The sequence below is a fragment of the Lithobates pipiens genome, unplaced genomic scaffold, assembly GCF_037356315.1.
Source record: "Lithobates pipiens isolate NorthernLeopardFrog02 unplaced genomic scaffold, aLitPip1_a1.2 Scaffold_69, whole genome shotgun sequence".
Lineage (NCBI taxonomy): Eukaryota > Metazoa > Chordata > Amphibia > Anura > Ranidae > Lithobates > Lithobates pipiens.
In genome coordinates this window covers 18613-44684 of record NW_027507891.1, presented here as the reverse complement: position 1 = coordinate 44684, position 26072 = coordinate 18613, and the positions used below count along the sequence as shown (strand labels likewise).

Sequence of the window (26072 nt, the reverse complement as noted above, 5' to 3'; positions counted from 1 at the left end):
GCCTGAAGCATTGAATAGAGACGTACCGGACTCCTGCTGTGAGCCGCTGCCAATCTCCAGTGTGAACCCGGCCTCTCAGTTGGCCGTTGGGTTCCTATTAAGAGTTGGCGCGCCTCCTGCACACCTGATAGGAAACCCAACGGCCAACCAAGAGACAACGTTTTGAATTCAGTTCCACTTTAAAATCTGTATATTAAGCCAAGTTTTTTTTTCGTTTCCTTTAAAGACTCTCTGCCTGGAACTGAAGGGAGCAGCCCGGCAGAAGAAGACATGGGAAAAGGGGGAAAGGGAAGGGGAAGGGGAAATGGAAGGGAAGAAGATGGGGATGGGGGAGCAAATGGAGAAGCAAATGGAGAAGAAGACATGGGAAAAGGGGAAAAGGGAAGGGGAAATGGAAGAGAAGAAGATGGGGGTGGGGGAGCAAATGGAGAAGGAGAAGACAAACACCTTCACTGAAGAGGAGAAAAGGAAAGTGGAGGAAGAAGTGGAGTGGAAGAAAAAGAATGAACGGAAGGTTAAAGCGATGAGGGATAGAATACAGAGGGTGAAACTCTATGAAAAGATGACAGACACCGAGGACCCAGAGGAGAAGAGGTAAGTACACATTTTTCTTTCTAAATACATTTTTAGACCATATAGAATACATAAATGGCAATAGAAGCCGTCACATTGCCTTCATGGAGGATTACACTTCAGTAGGAAAATATGTTACTAGTTCATCTACATGTCTTATAGACACCCAGAGGCGGACTGACCATTCGGGCACTGCCCGAGGGCCCCATGCCACCAAGGGGCCCCATCAGGGTTGCCAGCCTCAATAAAACCAGGTACAGAATGTAAAAATCTGTGTTTTTTTTAAAGATTCCAAGATTATAGCTGCCCCATCTCTCCAGTACCTTTTAAGTGTGTGTGTATTCTGTGTGTGTATACTGTATATGTGTGTGAGTGTGTGTATACTGTGTGTACTGTGTGGTCATAATCTATTGCCTAGGGGCCCCATAATCTCCTATTGCCTGGGGGCCCCATAATCTTCTCCTATTGCCTGGTGGTCCCATAATTTCCTATTGCCCGGGGGCCCCATAATCTCCTATTGCCTGGGGGCCCCATAATCTTCTCCTATTGCCTGGTGGTCCCATAATTTCCTATTGCCCGGGGGCCCCATAATCTTCTATTGCCTGGGGACCCCATAATCTCCTATTGCCCGGGGGACCCATAATCTCCTATTGCCCGGGGGCCCCATAATCTTCTCCTATTGCCCGGGGGCCCTATAATCTTCTCCTATTGCCCGGGATCCCCATCATCTCCTATTGCCCGGGAGCCCCATGAGTTGTCAGTCCTCCCCTGTAGACACCCCCGGGTATAGATTATGGAAATATTTGGGGGTCTTTTTCATGCCCCTCTGCCTTTCATAATACTCAAATCACAAAACTGGAATTATGGAAATCCATAAAAATCAATAAATAAATATAATAAAACATTAGATAAATGTAACATAAAAAAACATTTCCAACTCATACTAAGCAGAAATGTTTGGAAGCCGTTATATTCTTCTGTGTAGAGCCGATATCTCATATACCTTTCTATCTTCATCATCAGGAAACTAATGCAGAGAGTGATCGCCCACAAGATGATCAACAAGATTGGCGCCCCTTGCACTGGACAAAGACGGAATTCGTAAGTAGTCTTATTTATAGTGGAAATCTTCGGGGGGGGGGGGGGGGGGGGGGGTTAGAAAGCAGAGATATTACATTAGATAAAAAAAAACGAAGCATTGAGCATTGAGTATTTTTGGATGATGATGCTCCGGAGACCCCTCTCACTAGACGTAACCTTCTATTTCAAAGCATATGTAAAGGCAAAACTCATTTTTAGTTGGGATAGCCTAAGAATGTGTTAGACCCTCTGCCAAGTATTTATTTGATTCTTTCCTGTCCATGTCCTGGTGACCATTGTCAATAAGACACAAAGTAAGGGGGAATCCTGAATTTTAGACTTGCCATGACAGCAAGAGGTGAGGGAGAATCTTCCAATGGGGACAATGTGGAGACATCTGTCCAAGATGAGAATTCTCCTCACTTTAGAGAGATTTGTCCTCATTCCTTGAAGCATCACCAAGATGGGAAGTAAAAGGAAATCTCCCTAACAGGACACAGATAGCCCCAAAAAAAAAAGAAACTGAATAGGGGATCCAACCCTTACCTACTCTATTCAACTCAAAGAAAAGTTTTGGCTAGACATGCACTTAAAGCGGAGCTCCACCCAAAAGTGGAACTTCCTCTCATTGTACTCTTTCCCCCTCCGGTGGCACATTTGGCACCTTTCAGGGGGGAGGGGGAGCAGGAAACCTGTCTTTCACAGGTATCCTGTCCCCACTTCCGGGAGCCTCAGCCATGGATATTTGCATCACCGATAGGGCTCCCTCCTCCTTCCCCGGCCGCTGGGCCAGTAGGAGAGGGGAGCGGAGCCTCGCGCATGCGCACTAGGGTTCCCAGCGTGAATCCGTAAGGCTACACTGCCGGGTTCCCTTAGTCGCAATGGAGGCGGCACGCACCCACATGGAAACATCTGCGGTGCCGACATCGCTGGACTCCAGGACACGGAAGTGTCTTACTATTAAAAGTCAACAAGTGCAGTATGTGCAGCTGCTGGCTCTTCATTTTTGCAGCGGTGGGCGGACCTCCGCCTTGAGGAGGGGGAGGTTTAAGGAAATAAAAAGAAGATTTTATGGGCTTTATTTTAGTAAAATGTAAAGTTTTTGTACTATTTTCTGTTTTAGTTCACTTCAATCCCAAATTTTCAGCAAAACTAAATATTTTACATTACAATTTCTCTTACAGCATTCTTGTCATAGCAGAGGAGGAGGAGAAAGAAATCCAGAACAAAAACCTATCCAACATCAAACCATCCGTGAGAGAGAAGATCACAGAAGTAAGTATCCTCTAACCGGAAGCTGGAATTAGATCCCCTGCCTAGTTTTTATTGCAGTCTGTATTCCCGCTGCGGAGATTCCCCCTTTATTTGTTCTGGAGACAATCCTAAATTTGTAGATTTGTCATGAGAAGAGTTGAAGGTGGATCATCCAATGTTCTCTAAAATGGGAATTTTCCTCCCTGTAATGAGATTTCTTCTCACTTCCTGTTGCATCTCCAATTCAGGAAGTGAAGAGAAATCTCCCTTGCAGGGACTAGACTGCACAAAAAAAAACCCAACTTGATAGGGTGTTAAGCCTTCCCTACTCTATCCACAATTATTAAACCATGCTGATTCACGTTGGGTTCAAGCTATTGCGAATGGAATGTGGCTTTCACCGCATCCCATTCGCAATAGCAGGAGATTGTGCCCGGCTCTCTATGGAGCCGGTTCACACACATCCGCAGCGGCTCCGGTGCCATCTGCACAGGAGTCCTTTGCGTCTTTTGGTCCATTTCAGGCCCAAATTCAGCCCAAAATTGGGGCTGAAACCAGGCCTGAAGCATTGAATGGAGACGTACCGGACTCCTGCTGTGAGCCGCTGCCAATCTCCAGTGTGAACCCGGCCTCTCAGTTGGCCGTTGGGTTCCTATTAAGAGTTGGCGCGCCTCCTGCACACCTGATAGGAAACCCAACGGCCAACCAAAACACAAAGTTTTGAATTCAGTTCCACTTTAAAATCTGTATATTAAGCCAAGTTTTTTTTTTTCTTTCCTTTATAGACTCTCTGCCTGGAACTGAAGGGAGCAGCCAAGCAGAAGAAGACATGGGAAAAGGGGGAAAGGGAAGGGGAAATGGAAGGGAAGAAGATGGGGGTGGGGGAGCAAATGGAGAAGGAGAAGACAAACACCTTCACTGAAGAGGAGAAAAGGAAAGTGGAGGAAGAAGTGGAGTGGAAGAAAAAGAATGAACGGAAGGTTAAAGCGATGAGGGATAGAATACAGAGGGTGAAACTCTATGAAAAGATGACAGACACCGAGGACCCAGAGGAGAAGAGGTAAGTACACATTTTTCTTTCTAAATACATTTTTAGACCATATAGAATACATAAATGGCAATAGAAGCCGTCACATTGCCTTCATGGAGGATTACACTTCAATAGGAAAATATGTTACTAGTTCATCTACATGTCTTATAGACACCCAGAGGCGGACTGACCATTCGGGCACTGCCCGAGGGCCCCATGCCACCAAGGGGCCCCATCAGGGTTGCCAGCCTCAATAAAACCAGGAACAGAATGTAAAAATCTGTGTTTTTTTAAAGATTCCAAGATTATAGCTGCCCCATCTCTCCAGTACCTTTTAAGTGTGTGTTCTGTGTGTGTATACTGTATATGTGTGTACTGTGTGGTCATAATCTATTGCCTAGGGGCCCCATAATCTCCTATTGCCTGGGGGCCCCATAATCTTCTCCTATTGCCTGGGGGCCCCATAATCTTCTCCTATTGCCCGGGGGCCCTATAATCTTCTCCTATTGCCCGGGATCCCCATCATCTCCTATTGCCCGGGAGCCCCATGAGTTGTCAGTCCTCCCCTGTAGACACCCCCGGGTATAGATTATGGAAATATTTGGGGGTCTTTTTCATGCCCCTCTGACTTTCATAATACTCAAATCACAAAACTGGAATTATGGAAATCCATAAAAATCAATAAATAAATATAATAAAACATTAGATAAAAAAATATTACACATTAGATAAATGTAACATAAAAAAACATTTCCAACTCATACTAAGCAGAAATGTTTGGAAGCCGTTATATTCTTCTGTGTAGAGCCGATATCTCATATACCTTTCTATCTTCATCATCAGGAAACTAATGCAGAGAGTGATCGCCCACAAGATGATCAACAAGATTGGCGCCCCTTGCACTGGACAAAGACGGAATTCGTAAGTAGTCTTATTTATAGTGGAAATCTTCGGGGGGGGGGGGGGGGGGGTTAGAAAGCAGAGATATTACATTAGATAAAAAAAAACGAAGCATTGAGCATTGAGTATTTTTGGATGATGATGCTCCGGAGACCCCTCTCACTAGACATAACCTTCTATTTCAAAGCATATGTAAAGGCAAAACTCATTTTTAGTTGGGATAGCCTAAGAATGTGTTAGACCCTCTGCCAAGTATTTATTTGATTCTTTCCTGTCCATGTCCTGGTGACCATTGTCAATAAGACACAAAGTAAGGGGGAATCCTGAATTTTAGACTTGCCATGACAGCAAGAGGTGAGGGAGAATCTTCCAATGGGGACAATGTGGTGACATCTGTCCAAGATGAGAATTCTCCTCACTTTAGAGAGATTTTTCCTCATTCCTTGAAGCATCACCAAGATGGGAAGTAAAAGGAAATCTCCCTAACAGGACACAGATAGCCCCAAAAAAAAAAGGAAACTGAATAGGGGATCCAACCCTTACCTACTCTATTCAACTCAAAGAAAAGTTTTGGCTAGACATGCACTTAAAGCGGAGCTCCACCCAAAAGTGGAACTTCCTCTCATTGTACTCTTTCCCCCTCCGGTGGCACATTTGGCACCTTTCAGGGGGGAGGGGGAGCAGGAAACCTGTCTTTCACAGGTATCCTGTCCCCACTTCCGGGAGCCTCAGCCATGGATATTTGCATCACCGATAGGGCTCCCTCCTCCTTCCCCGGCCACTGGGCCAGTAGGAGAGAGGAGCGGAGCCTCGCGCATGCGCACTAGGGTTCCCAGCGTGAATCCGTAAGGCTACACTGCCCGGTTCCCTTAGTCGCAATGGAGGCGGCACACACCCACATGGAAACATCTGCGGTGCCGACATCGCTGGACTCCAGGACACGGAAGTGTCTTACTATTAAAAGTCAACAAGTGCAGTATGTGCAGCTGCTGGCTCTTCATTTTTGCAGCGGTGGGCGGACCTCCGCCTTGAGGAGGGGGAGGTTTAAGGAAATAAAAAGAAGATTTTCTGGGCTTTATTTTAGTAAAAATGTAAAGTTTATGTACTATTTTCTGTTTTAGTTCACTTCAATCCCAAATTTTCAGCAAAACTAAATATTTTACATTACAATTTTTCTTACAGCATTCTTGTCATAGCAGAGGAGCAGGAGGAAGGAATCCAGAACAAAAACCTATCCAACATCAAACCATCCGTGAGAGAGAAGATCACAGAAGTAAGTATCCTCTAACCGGAAGCTGAAATTAGATCCCCTGCCTAGTTTTTATTGCAGTCTGTGTCCACGCTGGGGAGATCCCCCCTTTATTTGTTCTGGAGACAATCCTAAATTTGTAGATTTGTCAAGAGAAGAGTTGAAGGTGGATCATCCAATGTTCTCTAAAATCTGAATTTTTCCTCACTGTAATGAGATTTCTTCTCACTTCCTGTTGCATCTCCAATTCAGGAAGTAAAGAGAAATCTCCCTAGCAGGGACTAGACTGCACAAAAAAAACCCCAACTTGATAGGGTGTTAAGCCTTCCCTACTCTATCCATAATTATTAAACCATGCTGATTCACGTTGGGTTCACGCTATTGCGAATGGAATGTGGCTTTCACCGCATCCCATTCACAATAGCAGGAGATTGTGCCCGGCTCTCTATGGAGCCGGTTCACACACATCCGCAGTGGCTCCGGTGCCATCTGCACAGGAGTCCTTTGCGTCTTTTAGTCCATTTCAGGCCCAAATTCAGCCCAAAATTGTCTGAAGCATTGAATGGAGACGTACCGGACTCCTGCTGTGAGCCGCTGCCAATCTCCAGTGTGAACCCGGCCTCTCAGTTGGCCGTTGGGTTCCTATTAAGAGTTGGCGCGCCTCCTGCACACCTGATAGGAAACCCAACGGCCAACCAAGAGACAAAGTTTTGAATTCAGTTCCACTTTAAAATCTGTATATTAAACCAAGTTTTTTTTTCCTTTCCTTTATAGACTCTCTGCCTGGAACTGAAGGGAGCAGCCCGGCAGAAGAAGACATGGGAAAAGGGGAAAAGGGAAGGGGAAATGGAAGAGAAGATGGGGGTGGGGGAGCAAATGGAGAAGAAGACATGGGAAAAGGGGAAAAGGGAAAGGGAAGGGGAAATGGAAGAGAAGAAGATGGGGGTGGGGGAGCAAATGGAGAAGGAGAAGACAAACACCTTCACTGAAGAGGAGAAAAGGAAAGTGGAGGAAGAAGTGGAGTGGAAGAAAAAGAATGAACGGAAGGTTAAAGCGATGAGGGATAGAATACAGAGGGTGAAACTCTATGAAAAGATGACAGACACCGAGGACCCAGAGGAGAAGAGGTAAGTACACATTTTTCTTTCTAAATACATTTTTAGACCATATAGATTACATAAATGGCAATAGAAGCCGTCACATTGCCTTCATGGAGGATTACACTTCAGTAGGAAAATATGTTACTAGTTCATCTACATGTCTTATAGACACCCAGAGGCGGACTGACCATTTGGGCACTGCCCGAGGGCCCCATGTCACCAAGGGGCCCCATCAGGGTTGCCAGCCTCAATAAAACCAGGAACAGAATGTAAAAATCTGTGTTTTTTTTAAAGATTCCAAGATTATAGCTGCCCCATCTCTCCAGTACCTTTTAAGTGTGTGTGTATTCTGTGTGTGTATACTGTATATGTGTGTACTGTGTGGTCATAATCTATTGCCTAGGGGCTCCATAATCTCCTATTGCCTAGAGGCCCCATAATCTCCTATTGCCTGGGGGCTCCATAATCTTCTCCTATTGCCTGGTGGTCCCATAATCTCCTATTGCCTGGGGGCCCCATAATCTCCTATTGCCCGGGGACCCCATAAACTCCTATTGCCCGGGGGCCCTATAATCTTCTCCTATTGCCTGGGGGCTCCATAATCTCCTATTGCCCGGGTACCCATAATCTCCTATTGCCCGGTGAGGGCCCCATGAGTTGTCAGTCCTCCCCTGTAGACACCCCCGGGTATAGATTACGGAAATATTTGGGGGTCTTTTTCATGCCCCTCTGACTTTCATAATACTCAAATCACAAAACTGGAATTATGGAAATCCATAAAAATCAATAAACAAATATAATAAAACATTAGATAAATGTAACATAAAAAAACATTTCCAACTCATACTAAGCAGAAATGTTTGGAAGCCGTTATATTCTTCTGTGTAGAGCCGATATCTCATATACCTTTCTATCTTCATCATCAGGAAACTAATGCAGAGAGTGATCGCCCACAAGATGATCAACAAGATTGGCGCCCCTTGCACTGGACAAAGACGGAATTCGTAAGTAGTCTTATTTATAGTGGAAATCTTCGGGGGGGGGGGAGGGGGGGTTAGAAAGCGGAGATATTACATTAGATAAAACAAAACAAAGCATTGAGCATTAATAGAGCCTAGCGATGTGATTTACAGATGTGCATTGCGCTCCGCCGTCTTCGGGGGTCTGGGAGTTGGCGGAGAACAATAAGAATAAATGGAGTTTGTGAGAGAAAAGAGAAAGTTGGGAGGAGATCCTGGTATGGAGATCTGTCAGGTGACCGGCTCTCCTCCAATCATGGATCTCTCTCTGCTGAGACAAGCGGAGGGAACACCATGAACTAGTGCAGGCTACACACGGCGGCCCACATCTTATAAATGAGCTGTAATATGCGGGTTACGGTATGTGAAGCCCTACAGAGTATAACGGAGAGAGAGCGCAAAGCATTGTCCGCTCTGTTATAATGAACTTCTTAGTGTTAAGTATTTTTGGATGATGATGCTCCAGAGACCCCTCTCACTAGACGTAACCTTCTATTTCAAAGCATATGTAAAGGCAAAACTCATTTTTAGTTGGGATAGCCTAAGAATGTGTTAGACCCTCTGCCAAGTATTTATTTGATTCTTTCCTGTCCATGTCCTGGTGACCATTGTCAATAAGACACAAAGTAAGGGGGAATCCTGAATTTTAGACTTGCCATGACAGCAAGAGGTGAGGGAGAATCTTCCAATGGGGACAATGTGGTGACATCTGTCCAAGATGAGAATTCTCCTCACTTTAGAGAGATTTGTCCTCATTCCTTGAAGCATCACCAAGATGGGAAGTAAAAGGAAATCTCCCTAACAGGACACAGATAGCCCCCAAAAAAAAGAAACTGAATAGGGGATCCAACCCTTACCTACTCTATTCAACTCAAAGAAAAGTTTTGGCTAGACATGCACTTAAAGCGGAGCTCCACCCAAAAGTGGAACTTCCTCTCATTGTACTCTTTCCCCCCAGCGAAAGCAGCAGTGGGCGGACCTCCGCCTTGAGGAGGGGGAGGTTTAAGGAAATAAAAAGAAGATTTTATGGGCTTTATTTTAGTAAAAATGTAAAGTTTTTGTACTATTTTCTGTTTTAGTTCACTTCAATCCCAAATTTTCAGCAAAACTAAATATTTAACATTACAATTTCTCTTACAGCATTCTTGTCATAGCAGAGGAGCAGGAGGAAGGAATCCAGAACAAAAACCTATCCAACAACAAACCATCCGTGAGAGAGAAGATCACAGAAGTAAGTATCCTCTAACCGGAAGCTGGAATTAGATCCCCTGCCCAGTTTTTATTGCAGTCTGTGTCCCCGCTGGGGAGATCCCCCCTTTATTTGTTCTGGTGACAATCTTAAATTATAGAGTTACCATGAGAACAAGTGCCAAGGGGGATCACCCAATGATCTGGGAACTACAGTCTAAGATGGGAATTCCCCTCACTGTAGGGAGATTTCTTCTCACTTCCTGTTGCATCTGCAATCCAGGAAGTAAAGGGAAATCTACCTAGCAGGGACTAGACTTAATAGGGGGATTTAAGCCTTCCCTGTTCTATCCCAAAGTAATAATGCTGCTTCATTTGTCCATTGCGTTTCTATTAGGAGATGCCCCCTCCACACCTGATAGGAAACCAACCGAGAAACAAAGTTTTGAATGTAATTCCACTTTAAAATATGTACATCAACCTAACTTCCTTTTTCTTTTTTTTTTGTTAATAGATTCCATCACGGATGTAAAGAAGAGCAGAAGAATGAGCAAGAGAACGTGAAAGGGGAAAAGGAGAAGCTGCTGCAAGATACCACTGTATATGTGGCAAAACATATAGGGCGGAGTCTAAATTTGTGACAAATAGCATCTTTTGGGGGAAAGATGCTATGTGTAGCAAAACACATGTTCTGTTTTTACTACTTTTTAAAATGTTTTTACAAACTTAGATTCCACCCTATGCTTTCCCCTACAAATAGCATCTTCGGGAGAATGATAAACATATATTGTGGCGTATAAATCTGTGATGGCAGAGATGTAAAAGATGTAAAAACAGCACATCAGTGAATCACGGGCGGTCCCAGTAGAGGGGACTTAGACTCCACCCTGCGCATCTTGCTATAAAAGCATCTTTGGGGGAAGATGCAGCAAAATGCGTAGGGTAGAGTATAAATTTGTGACGCCATCACGCCCTGTGAACCTTTTATATATTAGTTGTGACCAAATTTAGATCTGTTGGTGTGCTTACTGCTATCACTTTTAGTGCAGCTTTGATGTTTTCTCTATTCAAAGTTTGCTTTGCCTGGATTCTTTCCTAAATTTACACATATATATATATTTAATATAACTGGGTACAGTACTGACATTGATCCAGGGAGTAGCCGATCGCCTCTCGAGGGATCAGGAAGGAATTTTTTCCCCTGCTGTATGTAGCTCATGCTTTGCTGGGGTTTTTCGCCTTCCTCTGGATCACACTTTCCTTTCTTTCTTTCTTTCTTTCTTTCTTTCTTTCTTTCTTTCTTTCTTTCTTTCTTTCTTTCTTTCTTTCTTTCTTTCTTTCTTTCTTTCTTTCTTTCTTTCTTTCTTTCTTTCTTTCTTTCTTTCTTTCTTTCTTTCTTTCTTTCTTTCTTTCTTTCTTTCTTTCTTTCTTTTCCCCCTGTACTGTCCACCCCCCTATACTGTACCCTCCGAATACAGTTAATTTCCATCACTTGAATTATTTTTCCTATTATGGGAGTGAGTGGGGCCTCACGTCTAAGTTTTGCCTAAGGCCTCACAAAATCTAGAGCCGCCTCTGAGCTCTCATTGGTCCAAACTTAACTTCAGACCAAATAATATACAGAAGTGCTCTGCATACACAAGAACATTACATGTATGCCCAACATTAGAAGAGTGGGTGGATGTGTGGCAGAAGATACTGTAAACTCTGTTTTTATCAATGATTTAATAAAAATTTAACAAATATAAATACATTGTGTAATCATTCCTTTCTGGTATCAGTAAAGTCCTATCTGGTTAGGTTTTTTTTCTTTTTGTTGTGTATCCTGAGAGCAGCAGGATGCTGTTCTCAGAATACATATGTCAGTGCCTGCAGCGCTGCAGGGGTATATTTTTCAATCCGCAGTTAAAAAAAATAATGTGTATGTCCAAGCAAGGAGCATGGGGTGGTCAGCGGGCAGTAGTTCCTGTGATGGGTGTCACATTGGACGGAGGGCCCATGGAACCCAGCTTACATTGGAGAGGCTGGGAAACCCATGTCTCAGCTCTTCAGGCCCCTCTTATGTGTAAGGTACCCAGTGTCTATTAGGGGCACAGGATGACCAAGAAAATGATGGACAGCTACTTAATGGACACTGAGAATGTGGTTTGGATTACTTCAAATGGGACAATAATGTTTATCTATAATATCCCTCAAGAAATATATGAAGAGAAATGAGTTCCACCTTTTCAGACTGAGAGACTCATAGAAGATGATAATATAGTCAGCAAGCCGCCTGGCGCTTCTGGTCTCCTGCTATTGTCTGTTTATTAAGGTGTTATGTGTTTTCTGCTAAGCATGTCTGACACATGGTTAATTGGTAATTGGGTCACCTATTGTCTGATTATCTGTTCCTGACCAGCCGCCGCAGTTGTACTGTGGCAGAATTGCCGTCAAGCTACGTCAGGCACTTTTTGTGGTAGCGTTTGAATCAGTCGCTGACAGTCAGGTGCTTTTTTTCTTGTGAGCCTCACTACTGTACCAGTAAATTTAGAGACCAAAATGTCAAATCGAAGGTACAGTAGTGAAGAGGCCTACACGTTTCTGAGCATGACAGATAGCGAGGAGGAAGTCACTCATCTGTCAGATTCAGGATCAGAATACAAACCTGTAGACAGCAGCGGGCACCCTGACAGCTCTGATGATGGAGTTGTGATCCCTGTCAAGGTCAGGCGTACCAGACCCCGTTATTCTGCTGTTGTTGAGGTGCAAGGACCACAGGTCCCTCATATGGAGCAGAGAGCCAGTACTAGCACCGCTCATCCTGGTGAACTGACAAGCACTAGCGGCTTAGTACATCCTGGTCCTACATCCAGCACTGCAGTAACACTTGGTGACGTGGCGAGTCCCATAAGTGCAGTTCAAGCTGGTGAGGTGGCAAGCACAAGTATTGTCCCGCTGCCACCAAGAAGACAGACAAGCCCATATTGCCCTTCCTGCTGCATTCGCCAATCCTAGTTGGGAACCCACCACTTCTGCAGCACCCGTACTTCCCCCATTCACTGGCCAACCCGGAATTCAGGTGGAAACAGATGATTTTCGTCTCTTGATTGTTTTTCACAGAAGATCTCTATAGATCTATTGTGGACCAAAGCAATTTATATGCTGATCAATTAATCGCCGTTAATCCCCTGCAGACCCTTGCCAGAGACTGGAAACCTATTATGGTTTACGAATTTAAGACCTTCCTGGGCCTTTCCCTCCTCATGGGCATAACTAAAAAGAGTGAGTTGAGGTCATATTGGTCCCCTGACCCAATTCACAATATGCCTGTGTTCTCTGCCTCCATGACCAGGACACCATACAAGCAGATCTTGCGGTTCATGCATTTCAACGATAATGAACTCTGTCATCCTTGGGGTGACCCTGAATTTGATCAGCTCTACAAAATTCGGCCCCTTGTAAACCACTTCAACCAACGTTTTGCAGCCTTGTTTACTCCCCATCAAGTTGTCTGCGTTGATGTTTCCCTGATTACGTTTTCTGGAGGGATAATAAGAATGTTTTCGTTCTGTCCTCCCTTCATGCAGACATGACAGTCCAAATTCCTATGGTGACTGGTGTTGTGAAGAAACCCCTCTGTGTCCACAAATATAATCATAATATGGGAGGGGTGGACCCCAACGACCAGTTGTTGGCGCCGTACCTAACTGATAATTTTAATTAATTAATTTAATTTTAATTTTGGGTTTTCTACGGATATTAAGGGGAACTCCGCACCCAAATAAAAAAAAAGGATATACGTGTGGCCCCCAGGCCCTATATACTCAGAACAGCAGTATACAGACAGTGCAAACAAGACAGGGACTGTGTAGGTTTGTTGTGTTAAGTTGAATCTGTTTGTAATTTTGAACTGGTACATTTTTTAAAGTGTAGCTCCAGTGAAAAAATCTATTTTTAAGCTTTTTTGAAAACATAGGGAAGGGTTATCACCCCTGTATAATTTTTTTTCCGTCTGTGCACCTCTTCAGAAGATTTCATCTCACTTTCCATCCCAATGACAAATGTTTTTTGAAAATTTGGGGTTTTTAGTAAAACAAGGATTGGTGATAAAGCATCAGTGGAGAGGAGACACATTTTTCCCATATCAACTCTTACAGGAGAGAATTTCCCTTCCTAGGGGTAGATTTCATCTCACTTCCTGTTGTCTCCTTGCGTTTGCAAGTAGAAGACATTTGTAAGTTGGATGTTTGAAAGTAGGGGCCTGCCCTATATGCTCTGCAGAAATGGGGGCCTAAGGTGTTGGTGTTGCCACAACACTGTAAGTCCTCACAGTGACTCTTGGGGGGCGCTGCAGAGCCCTGCTGTGAACTATTATATCAAGAATTGTAATCACATGCACCTGTTGAACAGTGGCAGAAAAATTGGGCCTTAGGCACTGGTGCTGGTCTGTGGGTGCTTTGCCAGTACCCTGAGCCTGGGTGAGAGGATGAGGAGGATGAGGACCGCTTGGTCATCCACTCTACCAAGTCTTCAGCATGATGCGGCTCAACACGTCCAGCTGCCGAAAATAAGGACAAGCGTGTTCCACGGCCACATGCTGATGAGGATGCACCACGTCCACGACCAGCACTGTTGTCTCTAGACACAGAGCCTGCTATCCCTCTTTTACTGGCTCGTGACTGTCTGCCTCTCCTTGTTGGCCTCCCAGACATACTAATGGTCTGCAGGGAGATGTAGCTGCACAAAGCTGGGACATATATACTGATTATACGGCAGCTAGCAGAATTAACTGCCTGTAGTATTATTACTATGCGAACACCAGCAATAGGGGTAGCTTTAAGTGCACACTGTGCAGATGACACAGTACACCGACTGTTATTACTGCAGCTGCCTGCGGATAGGATCAGCAGAACACCAGCAATTGGGGTAGCATTAGGTGCACATTATGCAGATGACACAATACACCAACTGTAATTACTGGAGCTGCCTGCTCATGGTATAGGATCAGAAGAACACCAGCAATTGAGGTAGCTTTAGGAGTACACTGTGCAGATGACACAATACACCGACTGTAATTGCTACAGCTGCCTCTGATACAGGATCAGCAGAACACCAGCAATCGGGGTAGCTTTAGGTGCACACTGTGCAGATGACACAGTACACCGACTGTAATTACTGCAGCTGCCTGCCTGTGGTATAGGATCAGAAGAACGCCAGCAATGGGGTAGCTTTAGGTGCACACTGTGCAGGGGACACAGTACACAGACTGTAATTACTTCAGCTGCCCGCGGATATGATCAGCAGAACAACAGCAATTGGGGTAGCTTTAAGTGCACACTGTGCAAATGATACAGTACACCGACTGTAATTACTGCAGCTGCCTGCGGATAGGATCAGCAGAATAACAGCAATTGGGGTAGCTTTAGGTGCACACTATGCAGATGACACAATACACCGACTGTAATTAGTGCAGCTGCCTGCCTATGGTATTGGATCAGAATAAAACCAGCAATTGGGGTAGCTTTAGGTGCAAACTCTGCAGATGACACAGTACACCGACTGTAATTACTGGAGCTGCCTGCCCATGGTAAAGGAGCAGACGAACACCAACAGTTGGTGTAGCTTTAGGAGTACACTATGCAGGTGGCACAATACACCGACTGTAATTACTGGTGCGGCCTACCCATGGTATAGGATCAGAAGAACACCAGCAATTGAGGTAGCTTTAGGTGCACACTGTGCAGATGACACAATACACCGACTGTAATTGCTACAGCTGCCTGCGGATAGGATCAGCAGAACACCAGCAATTTGGGTAGCTTTAGCTGTACACTGTGCAGGTGGCACAATATACCGACTGTAATTGCTGCAGCAGCTGCCTGTGGTAAAGGACCAGCAGAACACCAGCAATTGGGGTAGCTTTAGCATAGTTGCTAACATTGTAAAAAAATAAATCCGGGACACTTTTTTGGCTGTAGGCGGGGTTGTATTATAATTAGGGAGCGGGGCATGCATTTGTAGGCATGGCATATGAAAAGTTGAAATATGGGCGTGGTTTACGTAAAATAGCGGGCGTAACTTAAACAGGCGTGGCTCAAATGGGGTGTGGTTCGAGTCTGAGATGAATGCAGGATGGAGAGGGAAAGGGGTGGAGGGATGGAGGGACAGCAGCCCCAGATTCTAAACCACCCATCCCTGTTGGGCATCACTTTTTTGCCCACAGAATCTAGGAAACGCATCCCTCTGACAGTCCAGATGTACAACCCCTTTGTGAGGGATCGGGAGATTCAGGCTGTGCTCCGACGATACTGCTCGTTTGTGTCTGCCGGGGTTAAGCAAACGAACATTCTGGGTACTTTTAATGGACTGCGAAAGTACTTTGTCCAGTTTAGAACTGGCGAGATTTCTGGGGTAGACCAACCCCCACAGGCTTTCTCCTCCTCCTTGTGGTACCCTTGACAGCCTCAGTACTGCCGCAATTGCTTTACCTTTGGTCACACAAGGGAGTATTGCAAAGAAGGACAAGTGTGCAGAAACTGTTATGCCGCGTACACACGCTCAAACAATCCGGTGGAAAAGTCCGGCAAACTCAAGTCCGCCGGACAATCCGCCCGTGTGTAGCCTCCGGCGGACTTTTTTTTACCCAAAAGTCCGGCGGACTAAGAAAGTCGTTTTCAGTCCGCCGTACTTTTGAAATGAGCGGACTTTTCCCGCGCTGAGAAAAGTCCGCTCATTTTGAGTGCGTCTCCAGGTAGCTGGGGCCAGAGAAGGAGTCATCACTGGCCCCGTCACCTGGTATGGACTTAAAGGGGAACCCCTACACCAAAGAAAATCGGCATGGGGGCCCCCCTAGGTCTACATCAGACCGTTGTCCGAGCACGCTACCGGGCCGGCCAGGAAAGGGGGTGGGGACAGCGAGCGCCCCCCTCCTGAGCCGTGCCAGGCCGCGTGTCCTCAACATGGGGAGGTGCCTTGGGGAAGGGGGGGCCGCACGGCCCCCCCACCCCAAAGCACCTTGTCCCCATGCAGTGGCGTAACAAGAACCTTCAGGGCCCCGATGCAAGAAACCATGAAGGGCCCCCCTGAACCCCAGCCAGGGCCCTTCCCTCCGAGTCCGGCAGTGGAACTCCAGGGCATGGTCACAGGTATGACCTTTGTGAGCCCTGTAGTTCCACCACTGGTATCAGTAGTTTTTTTTTTTTATTATTTTCTTTTTAATTTTTAGGTGCCCCATTGGGGGACTGTCCCTAGGCAGGATGGGGTCCCCGTCCCCAGAAGAGGTGAGGTCCGTTTCTCCAGGGCAGATGAAGTTACTGCCCCTAGGTGTGAAGGGGTCCCTGTCCCCAGGGGGAGATGGCGGGGGTATGTAATGGTGTGTGGGGGATGGGGTCCTCTCACTCACCATGACCAAGCTGCAGGCCGCGCACTCATCCATGTTGGCCTGGGCTCCATCCAGTGTGCTGGACGGGTGATCAGCATATCTCAGAGAAAGACCTTTCATCATCTGTGTATTACGGGGGAGGAGGGGGGCTGGCAGACAAGCCTGCAGTGTCCTCCGGGGGGCTCTCATAGGGCTGCACTGCATCTGTGTGCTTAAAGTTTGTTTACCCGGGAGAAGTATGCAGTGCAGTGTGGGCCGGACTCAGGGGGGGGCGGGACTCTGGCTGGGGAGAACAGACATCGGACTGAGCGGCAATGCATGGAGCAGGAGAGGGGTACTCTGAGGAGCCGGCCGAGGACACAGGTCATGCAGGGAATGCACAACTAAAGAGCAGCCAGTGCGATAGTCGAGCATGGAGCTCTGCTAGTCACCTTCCACCTCCAGCCACCCGTGTGCATGGTGCACTGGTACCCCTAGCTGCCTATGCTGCTGCCAGCCATATGTAGAGGGGGCTGCATGGGCCCCCTGCATCACAGGGCCCAGTTGCGGTCGCTACTGCTGCACCCCCTATAGTTACGCCCCTGTCCCCATGTTGATCAGGGCAAGGGCCTCTTCCCAACAACCCTGGCCATTGGTTGTCGGGGTCTGTGGGCGGGGGGCTTATCAGAATCTGGGAGCCCCCTTTAAGTTTCCCCTTTAAGTTAATACTAGGTGACGGGGCCAGCGGCGCCTCCTTCGCTGGCCCCGGCTACCTGGAGACGCGCTGTGTGGGCGAGTCCGTTCATTTCAAAAGTACGGCGGACTTAGTACGCCGTATTAGTCCGCTGAAAAAGTGCCGTGTGTGGGCAAGTAGCCCGTTCGGAAACTCCGGCGGACAGTCCGGCGGAAAGTCCGTCAGACTAAGTCCGCCAGATAGTTGGCTACGTGTGTACGCGGCATTACCGGATGGGTTGCACACATCCACCTTATAGTAGTGTGTCTTATGAGCTTATGGGGGGGCTCCAGCCACTCACCCCAATACACCGGCCGGATGATATTTTCCTCTCGCAATTCCTTATGATCTCCAGATGGAGAAGATAAATGGAATTTCCGTACCATAAATTACTGTAGAACCTGATGCCAGAAGTCTCGTGAGGGTTCACCATAAAAGAGACAAAACATAAAAAACGCCTTGCATGGTGAAATACAACCAATGATGGTTTATTGAAAAATTCTGATAAACAGGCCAAAAAAAATATTAAAATCACGTGATACATAAAAACAAAAATAATTGCAATGTGGGGGCAGCAGGTATAGAAGGGCTATAGTCATAAATGTTTAAAACGAGCCAATAACCGAGACAAACCTAAGAACAGATCATCCCTTATCTTTTCCACCTTAACGTTCTAATACAAGTGAATCTGTTAGCCCTGTACACACGGCCAGAGATTCCGACAACCAAATCCAACGGATTTTGTCCAAAACTGTTGCATACACACGGTCGGCAAAGTTGTCAGGAAATCCGATTGTACATAACGTGATGACGTTATTTCGTTACGACGGGACTACGTTCAGGCTAGTAGCCAATAGCTTTGATGTAGGAATTTGATCTGAGCATGCGTGGCACTTTGTCCGATCGGAATTCTCTACACATGATCGGAGTATGTCCAATCGGAGCATTTTGTTGGAAAATTTGGTCCGTCGGATACTCCAACGGAAACAGTCCGATGGAGACCACACACAGTCGGAATATCCAACAAAACGCTCCGATCGGAAACACATTCCCTCGGAATCTCCGACCGTGTGTACAAGGGCTAAGAGTAATTACTCGCTACTCGAACCAACATCAGAAGTTTAAAGAAATTTTGCACAGATTCTGGCCACTACTACTGGCTGACCCAATTGCTAGCAAATATATCAAGCAATTCCCTAAAATTACCTTTAAACCAGTTCCCTGGTTGCTTTGTTTAGACAATCTTTTGTTTTTCATTTTTATTTTTGAAGTCAATTTCCAAATTTTCAATTTTCATTATTAAAAAAAAATAATTATTATTTTGTTACTTCTAATAGTCTATTTCCTGGTCTTTTTGCCCTCTGCGGTCCATCATGGCAATGGGCATTTTTTGAGATGTACCAATCCACTATTGTACCATCTCTACAGTGGTTGAGGGTGGGTTCTGTGTCTTTTCTGGGGGGGTCTATTGTGGTTCGCCTCTCCTCGCGGCGCTCTCGAACCTGTGCATTTTTTCATTTGTATTCTTTATGTTAAATTATGTTGTGTCTCTTTTCTAACTTAGAACTCTGTACATTGGAACATTCACAACATCCCCTGAGGAAGCAAATATCTTTTTGCGAAACATGTCGGGATAATGTGTGTCTAAGACAAACACCTCTGTATTACACTATTTGTGACCACCGAAGCTTTTTTTTATTATTTTGTATCTTTCATTAATTGTATGTTAATGAATTTTAACTTTGATATCAATAAACATTTGATATATAATCTTATATTTCGTTTTAACAAGTACGTCATAATTCAATTTATTGTTGCACCGTGAAAATCCCTTCGCTTTCGCTCTCCTCCTGCTCTACAGATGTACTTGGTGCTTTGTTTTGTTTCAGGACTTTATAGCAAACCAGGAGGTCATGTGACCAGTGTTTCCTCCAATAACAGAAGCTTCTGTATGCAGAGATCACCCAGAATGCCCTGGTTAATGTCACAAGGGGGGGGGGGAGGGGTCATCGGGTGGCCCTACTCAGTTTATTTAGTGACGGGGGGGGAGGGGGGCAGTGCAGTAAATACCGGAAAATAGTAGTGAATTGATCGGTTCAGGATCAGGATGTGATAATTGGGTACAATGTGTCCCGACACCTCCATCCCGCATGTCCTCTGCGTCTGTGAATTGTTTGTAGCCCCAACTTCACACCGATAATTCAGTCTCCTCCTCTCCTCTTCTCTTCTCTCCTCCTCCTCTCCTATTCTCTTCTCCTCCTCTTCTCTCCTCCTCCTCTCCTATTCTCTTCTCCTCCTTCCTCCTCTTTCTCCTCCTCCTTCTTCCTCCTCTTCTCTCCTCCTCCTCTCCTCTTCCTCCCAGTCTTATTGCTATAAGTAGCCTGGCCGAAGGGCAGCACCACCACCGAAGCCAATCACAGAGCGGGACACAACCGCGTGGAAAGTCCCATCCACAGATGTGAAGATTTAGAATCATTATTTGCGTCCTCAACCACGGCAGCCAATCAGAAATGCACCAAAATGAACCAGTCCTGGAGCTGCAAAGGTGGCCATTTTCCTTTACATTCCGCGTACCACAGCGACATTCCATGTGAATTATCGGGCTCAGGGTCTCGCCCGCAGGGTGGCTGTACAGTACGGGGGGGGGATACAAACAAAGAAATCTCCAGACCCCGCACCCTCCTGGCAGTCATCAGAACCTCTATCCAGCAACTGGAACACACAGTTTAGGTCATGCTGCAATACCAGATTCCACCAGAAACGCAGAGGGGGCACTGTATTCACTGTATGCTGCAGATTTCCTCATCAAAGTGGGTTCTGGAAAAGCTGCCAGGGGGAGATTTACTAAACCTGGGGAGTGCAAAGTCTGTAGCAGCTGTGCATGGCAGCCAATCGACTTCCGGGTTTTATTGTCAAAGATTCAGTGAAGAAGCTGATTGGCTGCCATGCACAGCTGCTTCAGATTCTGCACTCTCCGTGTTTAGCATATCTGCCCACCTCCCCATTATATGCAGACAAAAGAAAGCCGGTTGATGGAGAGGTTATTTAGAGGAAGGGGGGGGGGGGGCACATTAGAACAAAGTCTGTCCTTAGAAGACTTTTGCAGGTCCTGTTAGTCTAAACCTGCAGCTACTTCACACACAGCCCCCCCTGCTGGTGAAATCTGGTATCAGCAGTGTCTGAGCTTTTATTTTATTTGCAGTATTCAGTGTAGGAGGATGGATGATTTTCGGTCTGTTAGGATGCCGCTGTATGTGGGTACCCCCAGTGTGTACAGCAGGGAGAAGCACCAATCAAACGTCTTTTGCAATTTAAATGACTTTCTAAATAAAAAGGCGAGTGCCGCCCCTGGTGAGATCCGCCCCGGGGTCACCTGTAATAGAAGAGGCAATATACTTACCCTACCAGGGGCCTGTTTGCTGAAACGCTACTTTTGGGGTGTGGAATATTTCCTCCCCCCCGCCGCACGCCGTGGTTCCATCCCGCTGTATGAAGATGTATGAGTTGGTGGGAGGAACCACTGAATGTGGTGGGGGGGAGGGGGGATTGGACTCATCGGGCTGGTGGAATAGACGGGGCGTCAGGTAAGTAGAGAACGTTTTTGTTAGAGGTATGTAATCGTCACAAGTGACTCCGGGGTCCCCATAAGGGACACTTCCCCCCCCACACTCCCCCCCCACAGCACCACTGTTACTCATGTGACCTGCTCAGGTCTACCCATTGGCTGCTGGACCCGAGTCCTCAAACATGGGAGGAGATCACATTCTTCCTGGTACCCGGGTCTGTTTGCTGGCATGGCGGGTATGAGTGGGTGAGGGGCCCCTTTGCACAGGCGCCATCACTTTAGGGGGTGGGGCTGTTTATATCAATACTGAGACCTTAAACTGACCCGACACCAGACTGGTAAGCTGGATGCTGATTGGCCGTCGTGGTTTGATGAATAATTGTCAGTGCTGGCGCTGTAATCATGGAAAGGAAGGCTGCCGACCGCAGAGGATGCCGCCTGCCTGGCTGTCACAGCGAGCCTCCAATTCACTGAGCAGAGGGATTCCAGACCTGTTTATTAGACACTCGGAAGGAAAACCAGCCTGAGAGCCAGACAACCGGCATTTTCAGCATCGGCAGCCCACCCTAAAAACGTCAGTCCACCCAGCAGCCCCCTCCATTTATGTGTGGCACCTCCTCCCTGCCCCTTGACTAGTCTCACTTCTGCTGCTGAACTCTCTGCCACAAACATGAGGACAGGAGCTCCTCCCTTCCTCTGCTGCTGAGAATTCTGCAGGAGGAGTGAGACTCTAAACGGGGTAAATTCCATGCGAGGAGCTGCAGGAAATAAGGTGCCTGACTTCAATCCCCACCCACCGGGTGGCGCTGTCTTAGTGGTTTTGGGTGGACTGACCCCCCTTGATTTTGCCTTTTCTACCTTCTGTACAGAAATTGTATGAATAAAGTTATTTTTGTGATTTTTCAGGGCGGCCTCTCGCTGTGTGATGGGGGAGGGTAGGGAAGTAGTGACAGTGATGGTTTATGGGGGGCGGATTCCCGGCCGCCCCTCCGTTCTATAATAAGCCGCGGCTCTTTGGAAACGCAGCTGTGCGGCCGCCTGCTGGAGGAAGACGACGCACATTGTACTCAGCAATAAAGATTCATTTGTTACATTACAAAGAGCAGCGCTATGGACGCTCCCGGAACCCGCACTCATCGCTTGTCATTAGGAGGACGGGGGGGAGGGGCGTGTTGTACTCAGTGATGTTCCACCAACCGATACTTTGTATAGTTCTATGTTTGTATGAAATGTTTATTGTATCCTCTGTGAGTAGAATAAAGATTGGATACAAAACCGGCGGGGAGATCAGACTACACACAGGACACGCCCCCTTCCTCTCACCTGGCGGAGGCGGGGTTCATTCCCGGTTATCTCCGTGCTTTATATACATTTATAACCTCCTCTAATGTATGCAGGTGATGAAGACGGCCCATCCCATTTCCCCCCGGTGACAGGAAGGGGGCGTGTCCTGTGTGTAGTCTGATCTCCCCACTCTTTTTGTATTAAATCTTCAGTCTATGTATGCAGGTGATCCCTTCTCTACCGGGGGGGAGGGGTGTGGCGGGCGTGTCCTCAGTCTGAGTCACTCTGCACTCTTTGTAGTCTGATCTCCCCGATACTAAAACCTTCTGTAGAAGAAGTGGGAGAAACCTCCACGTTCCGGGCCCCTCCCCCGCCGGATATAATCTGTAATCATCAATATGGAATGTTTGACATTAAACTCCTCCCCCTCCCCCTTTAGACTTATATCCCCCCCCCTTCAGTCTTGCACAGGTGTACCGGCTCCTCCCCTGGACTGAAACGGCTTCCTCCGATATCACCGCACACTGTGAGCTTCTCACCATGTGCATTAGAAGCTACAAGTCAGATAGAGCCCCGCCCTCATTTCCTGGTTGGAGAACTTTCAGCATCATCAACCACTTCCCACCCCTTTCATTCATTGGACATCAATCATGGCGGCTCAGCATCACACGTGGGCGTTAACTATGCAAATATAGCCTGCCTAGGAACACCCACTTCTCCAGACTGACGCCCACCCATGAAGGAATTTAATATTTGCATAACTCCTCCCACTGCTTGCATCAGGACTGAGGGCCCTGGAGAGGAGTACTGAGGGGGCTGGGATGTTTTCAGGAAGTTATGTACTGCCCCCTGCCGACCACTCCTACTAGCCATGATCTGCCCCCTGCCGGCCACTCCCACTAGCCATGATCTGCCGGCCACTCCCACTAGCCATGATCTGCCGGCCACTCCCACTAGCCATGATCTGCTGGCCACTCCCACCAGCCATAATCTGCCCCCTCCCACCAGCCATAATCTGCCCCCTCCCACCAGCCATAATCTGCCCCCTCCCACCAGCCATAATCTGCCCCCTCCCACCAGCCATAATCTGCCCCCTCCCACCAGCCATAATCTGCCCCCTGCCAGCCCCTCCCACCCAGCCATAATCTTCCCCATGCAGGCCACTCCCGCCAGCCATGATCTGCCCTCTGCTGGCCCCTCCCACCAGCCATGATCGGCCCCCTGCCAGCCATGATCTTCCCCATGCAGGCCACTCCCACCAGCCATGATCTGCCCCCTGCCGGCCCCTCCCACCAGCCGTGATCAGCCCCTCCTACTAGCTATGATCTGCCTGTGTTACGTCAGATTTGGCGAACCGTCAAATTTTGTAATGGAAGTGACGTTCTGTGACGGCCATCTTGGTACACCCCACAGTAATGATACAGTCTGAAGTCCCCAAGCGGACATCTTGTTACACCCACCCGAGTCTTGTATTTCACACTTATTTGAACCACTAAACTGACCTCATATAGTGAAATACAAGATTTAGAAATCCCTCGGACTGTTTTGATGTTGAATTGTAAAATCAGCGCGGTGTTCTGTCCAATCAGCAGGCTTGACGATGCTTTTAAAATTCAAAACAGTCCGAGGGATTTCTAAATCTTGTATTTCACTATATGAGGTCAGTTTAGTGGTTAAAATAAGTGTGAAATCCAAGACTCCGGTGGGTGTAACAAGATGGCCGCTTGGCAACTTCAGACTGTAGGCTTACTGTGGACGAGTGTGGGGTGTACCAAGATGGCCACCACAGAACGGCCAGCATTGCATAGAGAAGTAGAGACTCTTCATTGACTTCCTGTTGTGGGGTGAGAGCGCGGCCTCCTGCGGTGTCACATGACACAGACCACGCCTATCACTGTCACCATCCGGAATCTTCCTCTGAGGATCACCACCATTGCTGGAGACAGGAAGTGGCTGTAAAGAGTCTGCAGGAGACCCGCAGAGGCGAAACGTAACAAAGGAGGAAAAAAGGTGAAAAGAGATTTTTTATTAAATAAAGATTTGGCGATTATCTGCGATGCTGGGCGATTGGGATCGGTCAGGATTTGGGCGATTTGTCTCCATACAAGGAACCATCGAAGGGTAAATCCCCGGTACAGAGGTCTGTGCCGCACAGGCACCTCTTGCGGGGCCTCGGGCCCCCGTCTCCCACACTCTGAGGTTCCGCGTTGAACGATCTCCCGGAATAATCATAACACAGCTCCTCTCCGGCGTGAATATCGCGAGCGGCGAATAGCGCGAGGCGGGGCACCATGGAGTGACTCCGCACCGGCAGCATCGCCAGGTTGGGCCGGCAGGAATGGTTGAGGAAGCGGCCGATGTTGCCGATCCGCGTCGGGTCCACGTACGTCCGCAGCGTCCGCCCGTCATGGAGGTGCTCCCGCACAGCGATGATGTAATTGTTGGCTTCGGGGTCCTGCGATTTTATCCTAAGACACGCCTCCTCCTCCCGGAGCACCTCCCCCGCATACTCGCAGACAAAGCGCCCGCTGGGTACCGCCTCCTTTGTGCGCAGGCCCCACCCCTTCCCGGGCATCCTGCACACCTCTAGCCGGAACTGAAGGCCGCGCTGCGTCTCCCGGTTGGCACAAGTCTCAGCGCAGCCACACAGGACGTTACATTCCAGGATGGGCGTGTCCCGGTCCAGAGTGACCCGCCCATTCACATAGTTCTCACCCCGCGGGAGACACGGGCACCGCCCCACCACACAGCTCCGCCCCCGACATTCACAGCCCTGGATGGTCACTTCACTCGGGTCCAGATCCGCTCCGGGGCCCGCGATCAACTCCGGGGTGTACTGCGGAGGAAAGAAAGACAATATAAGTACAGAAGGGACACCGATATGAGTACAGACAGACGGGACACCAATATGAGTACAGACAGACGGACACCAATATGAGTACAGACAGACGGGACACCGATATGAGTACAGACAGACGGGACACCGATATGAGTACAGACAGACGGGACACCGATATGAGTACAGACAGACGGGACACCAATATGAGTACAGACAGACGGGACACCAATATGAGTACAGACAGACGGGACACCAATATGAGTACAGACAGACGGGACACCAATATGAGTACAGACAGACGGGACACCGATATGAGTACAGACAGACGGGACACCAATATGAGTACAGACAGACGGGACACCGATATGAGTACAGACAGACGGGACACCGATATGAGTACAGACAGACGGACACCAATATGAGTACAGACAGACGGGACACCGATATGAGTACAGACAGACGGACACCAATATGAATACAGACAGACGGGACACCAATATGAGTACAGACAGACGGACACCAATATGAGTACAGACAGACGGGACACCGATATGAGTACAGACAGACGGGACACCGATATGAGTACAGACAGACGGGACACCGATATGAGTACAGACAGACGGGACACCAATATGAGTACAGACAGACGGGACACCAATATGAGTACAGACAGACGGACACCAATATGAGTACAGACAGACGGGACACCTATATGAGTACAGACAGACGGACACCAATATGAGTACAGACAGACGGACACCAATATGAGTACAGACAGACGGACACCAATATGAGTACAGACAGACGGGACACCGATATGAGTACAGACAGACGGGACACCGATATGAGTACAGACAGACGGGAAACCAATATGAGTACAGACAGACGGGACACCAATATGAGTACAGACAGACGG

At 47.5% G+C, this 26072-nt stretch overlaps 1 protein-coding gene and 1 pseudogene across 1 annotated transcript in view; one reads left to right on the top strand and one right to left on the bottom strand.

Moving 5' to 3' along the window:
* The window catches only part of LOC143959271 (uncharacterized), a 113540-nt gene extending 102398 nt beyond the window's left edge, over positions 1-11142 (top strand). Inside the window, exons 29-38 of the mRNA XM_077467947.1 lie at positions 227-594; positions 1597-1674; positions 2838-2928; positions 3693-3967; positions 4781-4858; positions 6020-6110; positions 6861-7213; positions 8113-8190; positions 9346-9436; positions 9908-11142. Of these exons, the coding sequence (XP_077324073.1) occupies positions 227-594; positions 1597-1674; positions 2838-2928; positions 3693-3967; positions 4781-4858; positions 6020-6110; positions 6861-7213; positions 8113-8190; positions 9346-9436; positions 9908-9925 (1521 nt within the window). The 3' untranslated portion in view covers positions 9926-11142. The remainder of the gene's footprint in view (positions 1-226; positions 595-1596; positions 1675-2837; positions 2929-3692; positions 3968-4780; positions 4859-6019; positions 6111-6860; positions 7214-8112; positions 8191-9345; positions 9437-9907) is intronic.
* Positions 11143-24328: 13186 nt separating this feature from the next.
* On the bottom strand, positions 24329-25864 carry LOC143959270 (histone-lysine N-methyltransferase SETMAR pseudogene; annotated as a pseudogene).
* Positions 25865-26072: the final 208 nt, after the last annotated feature.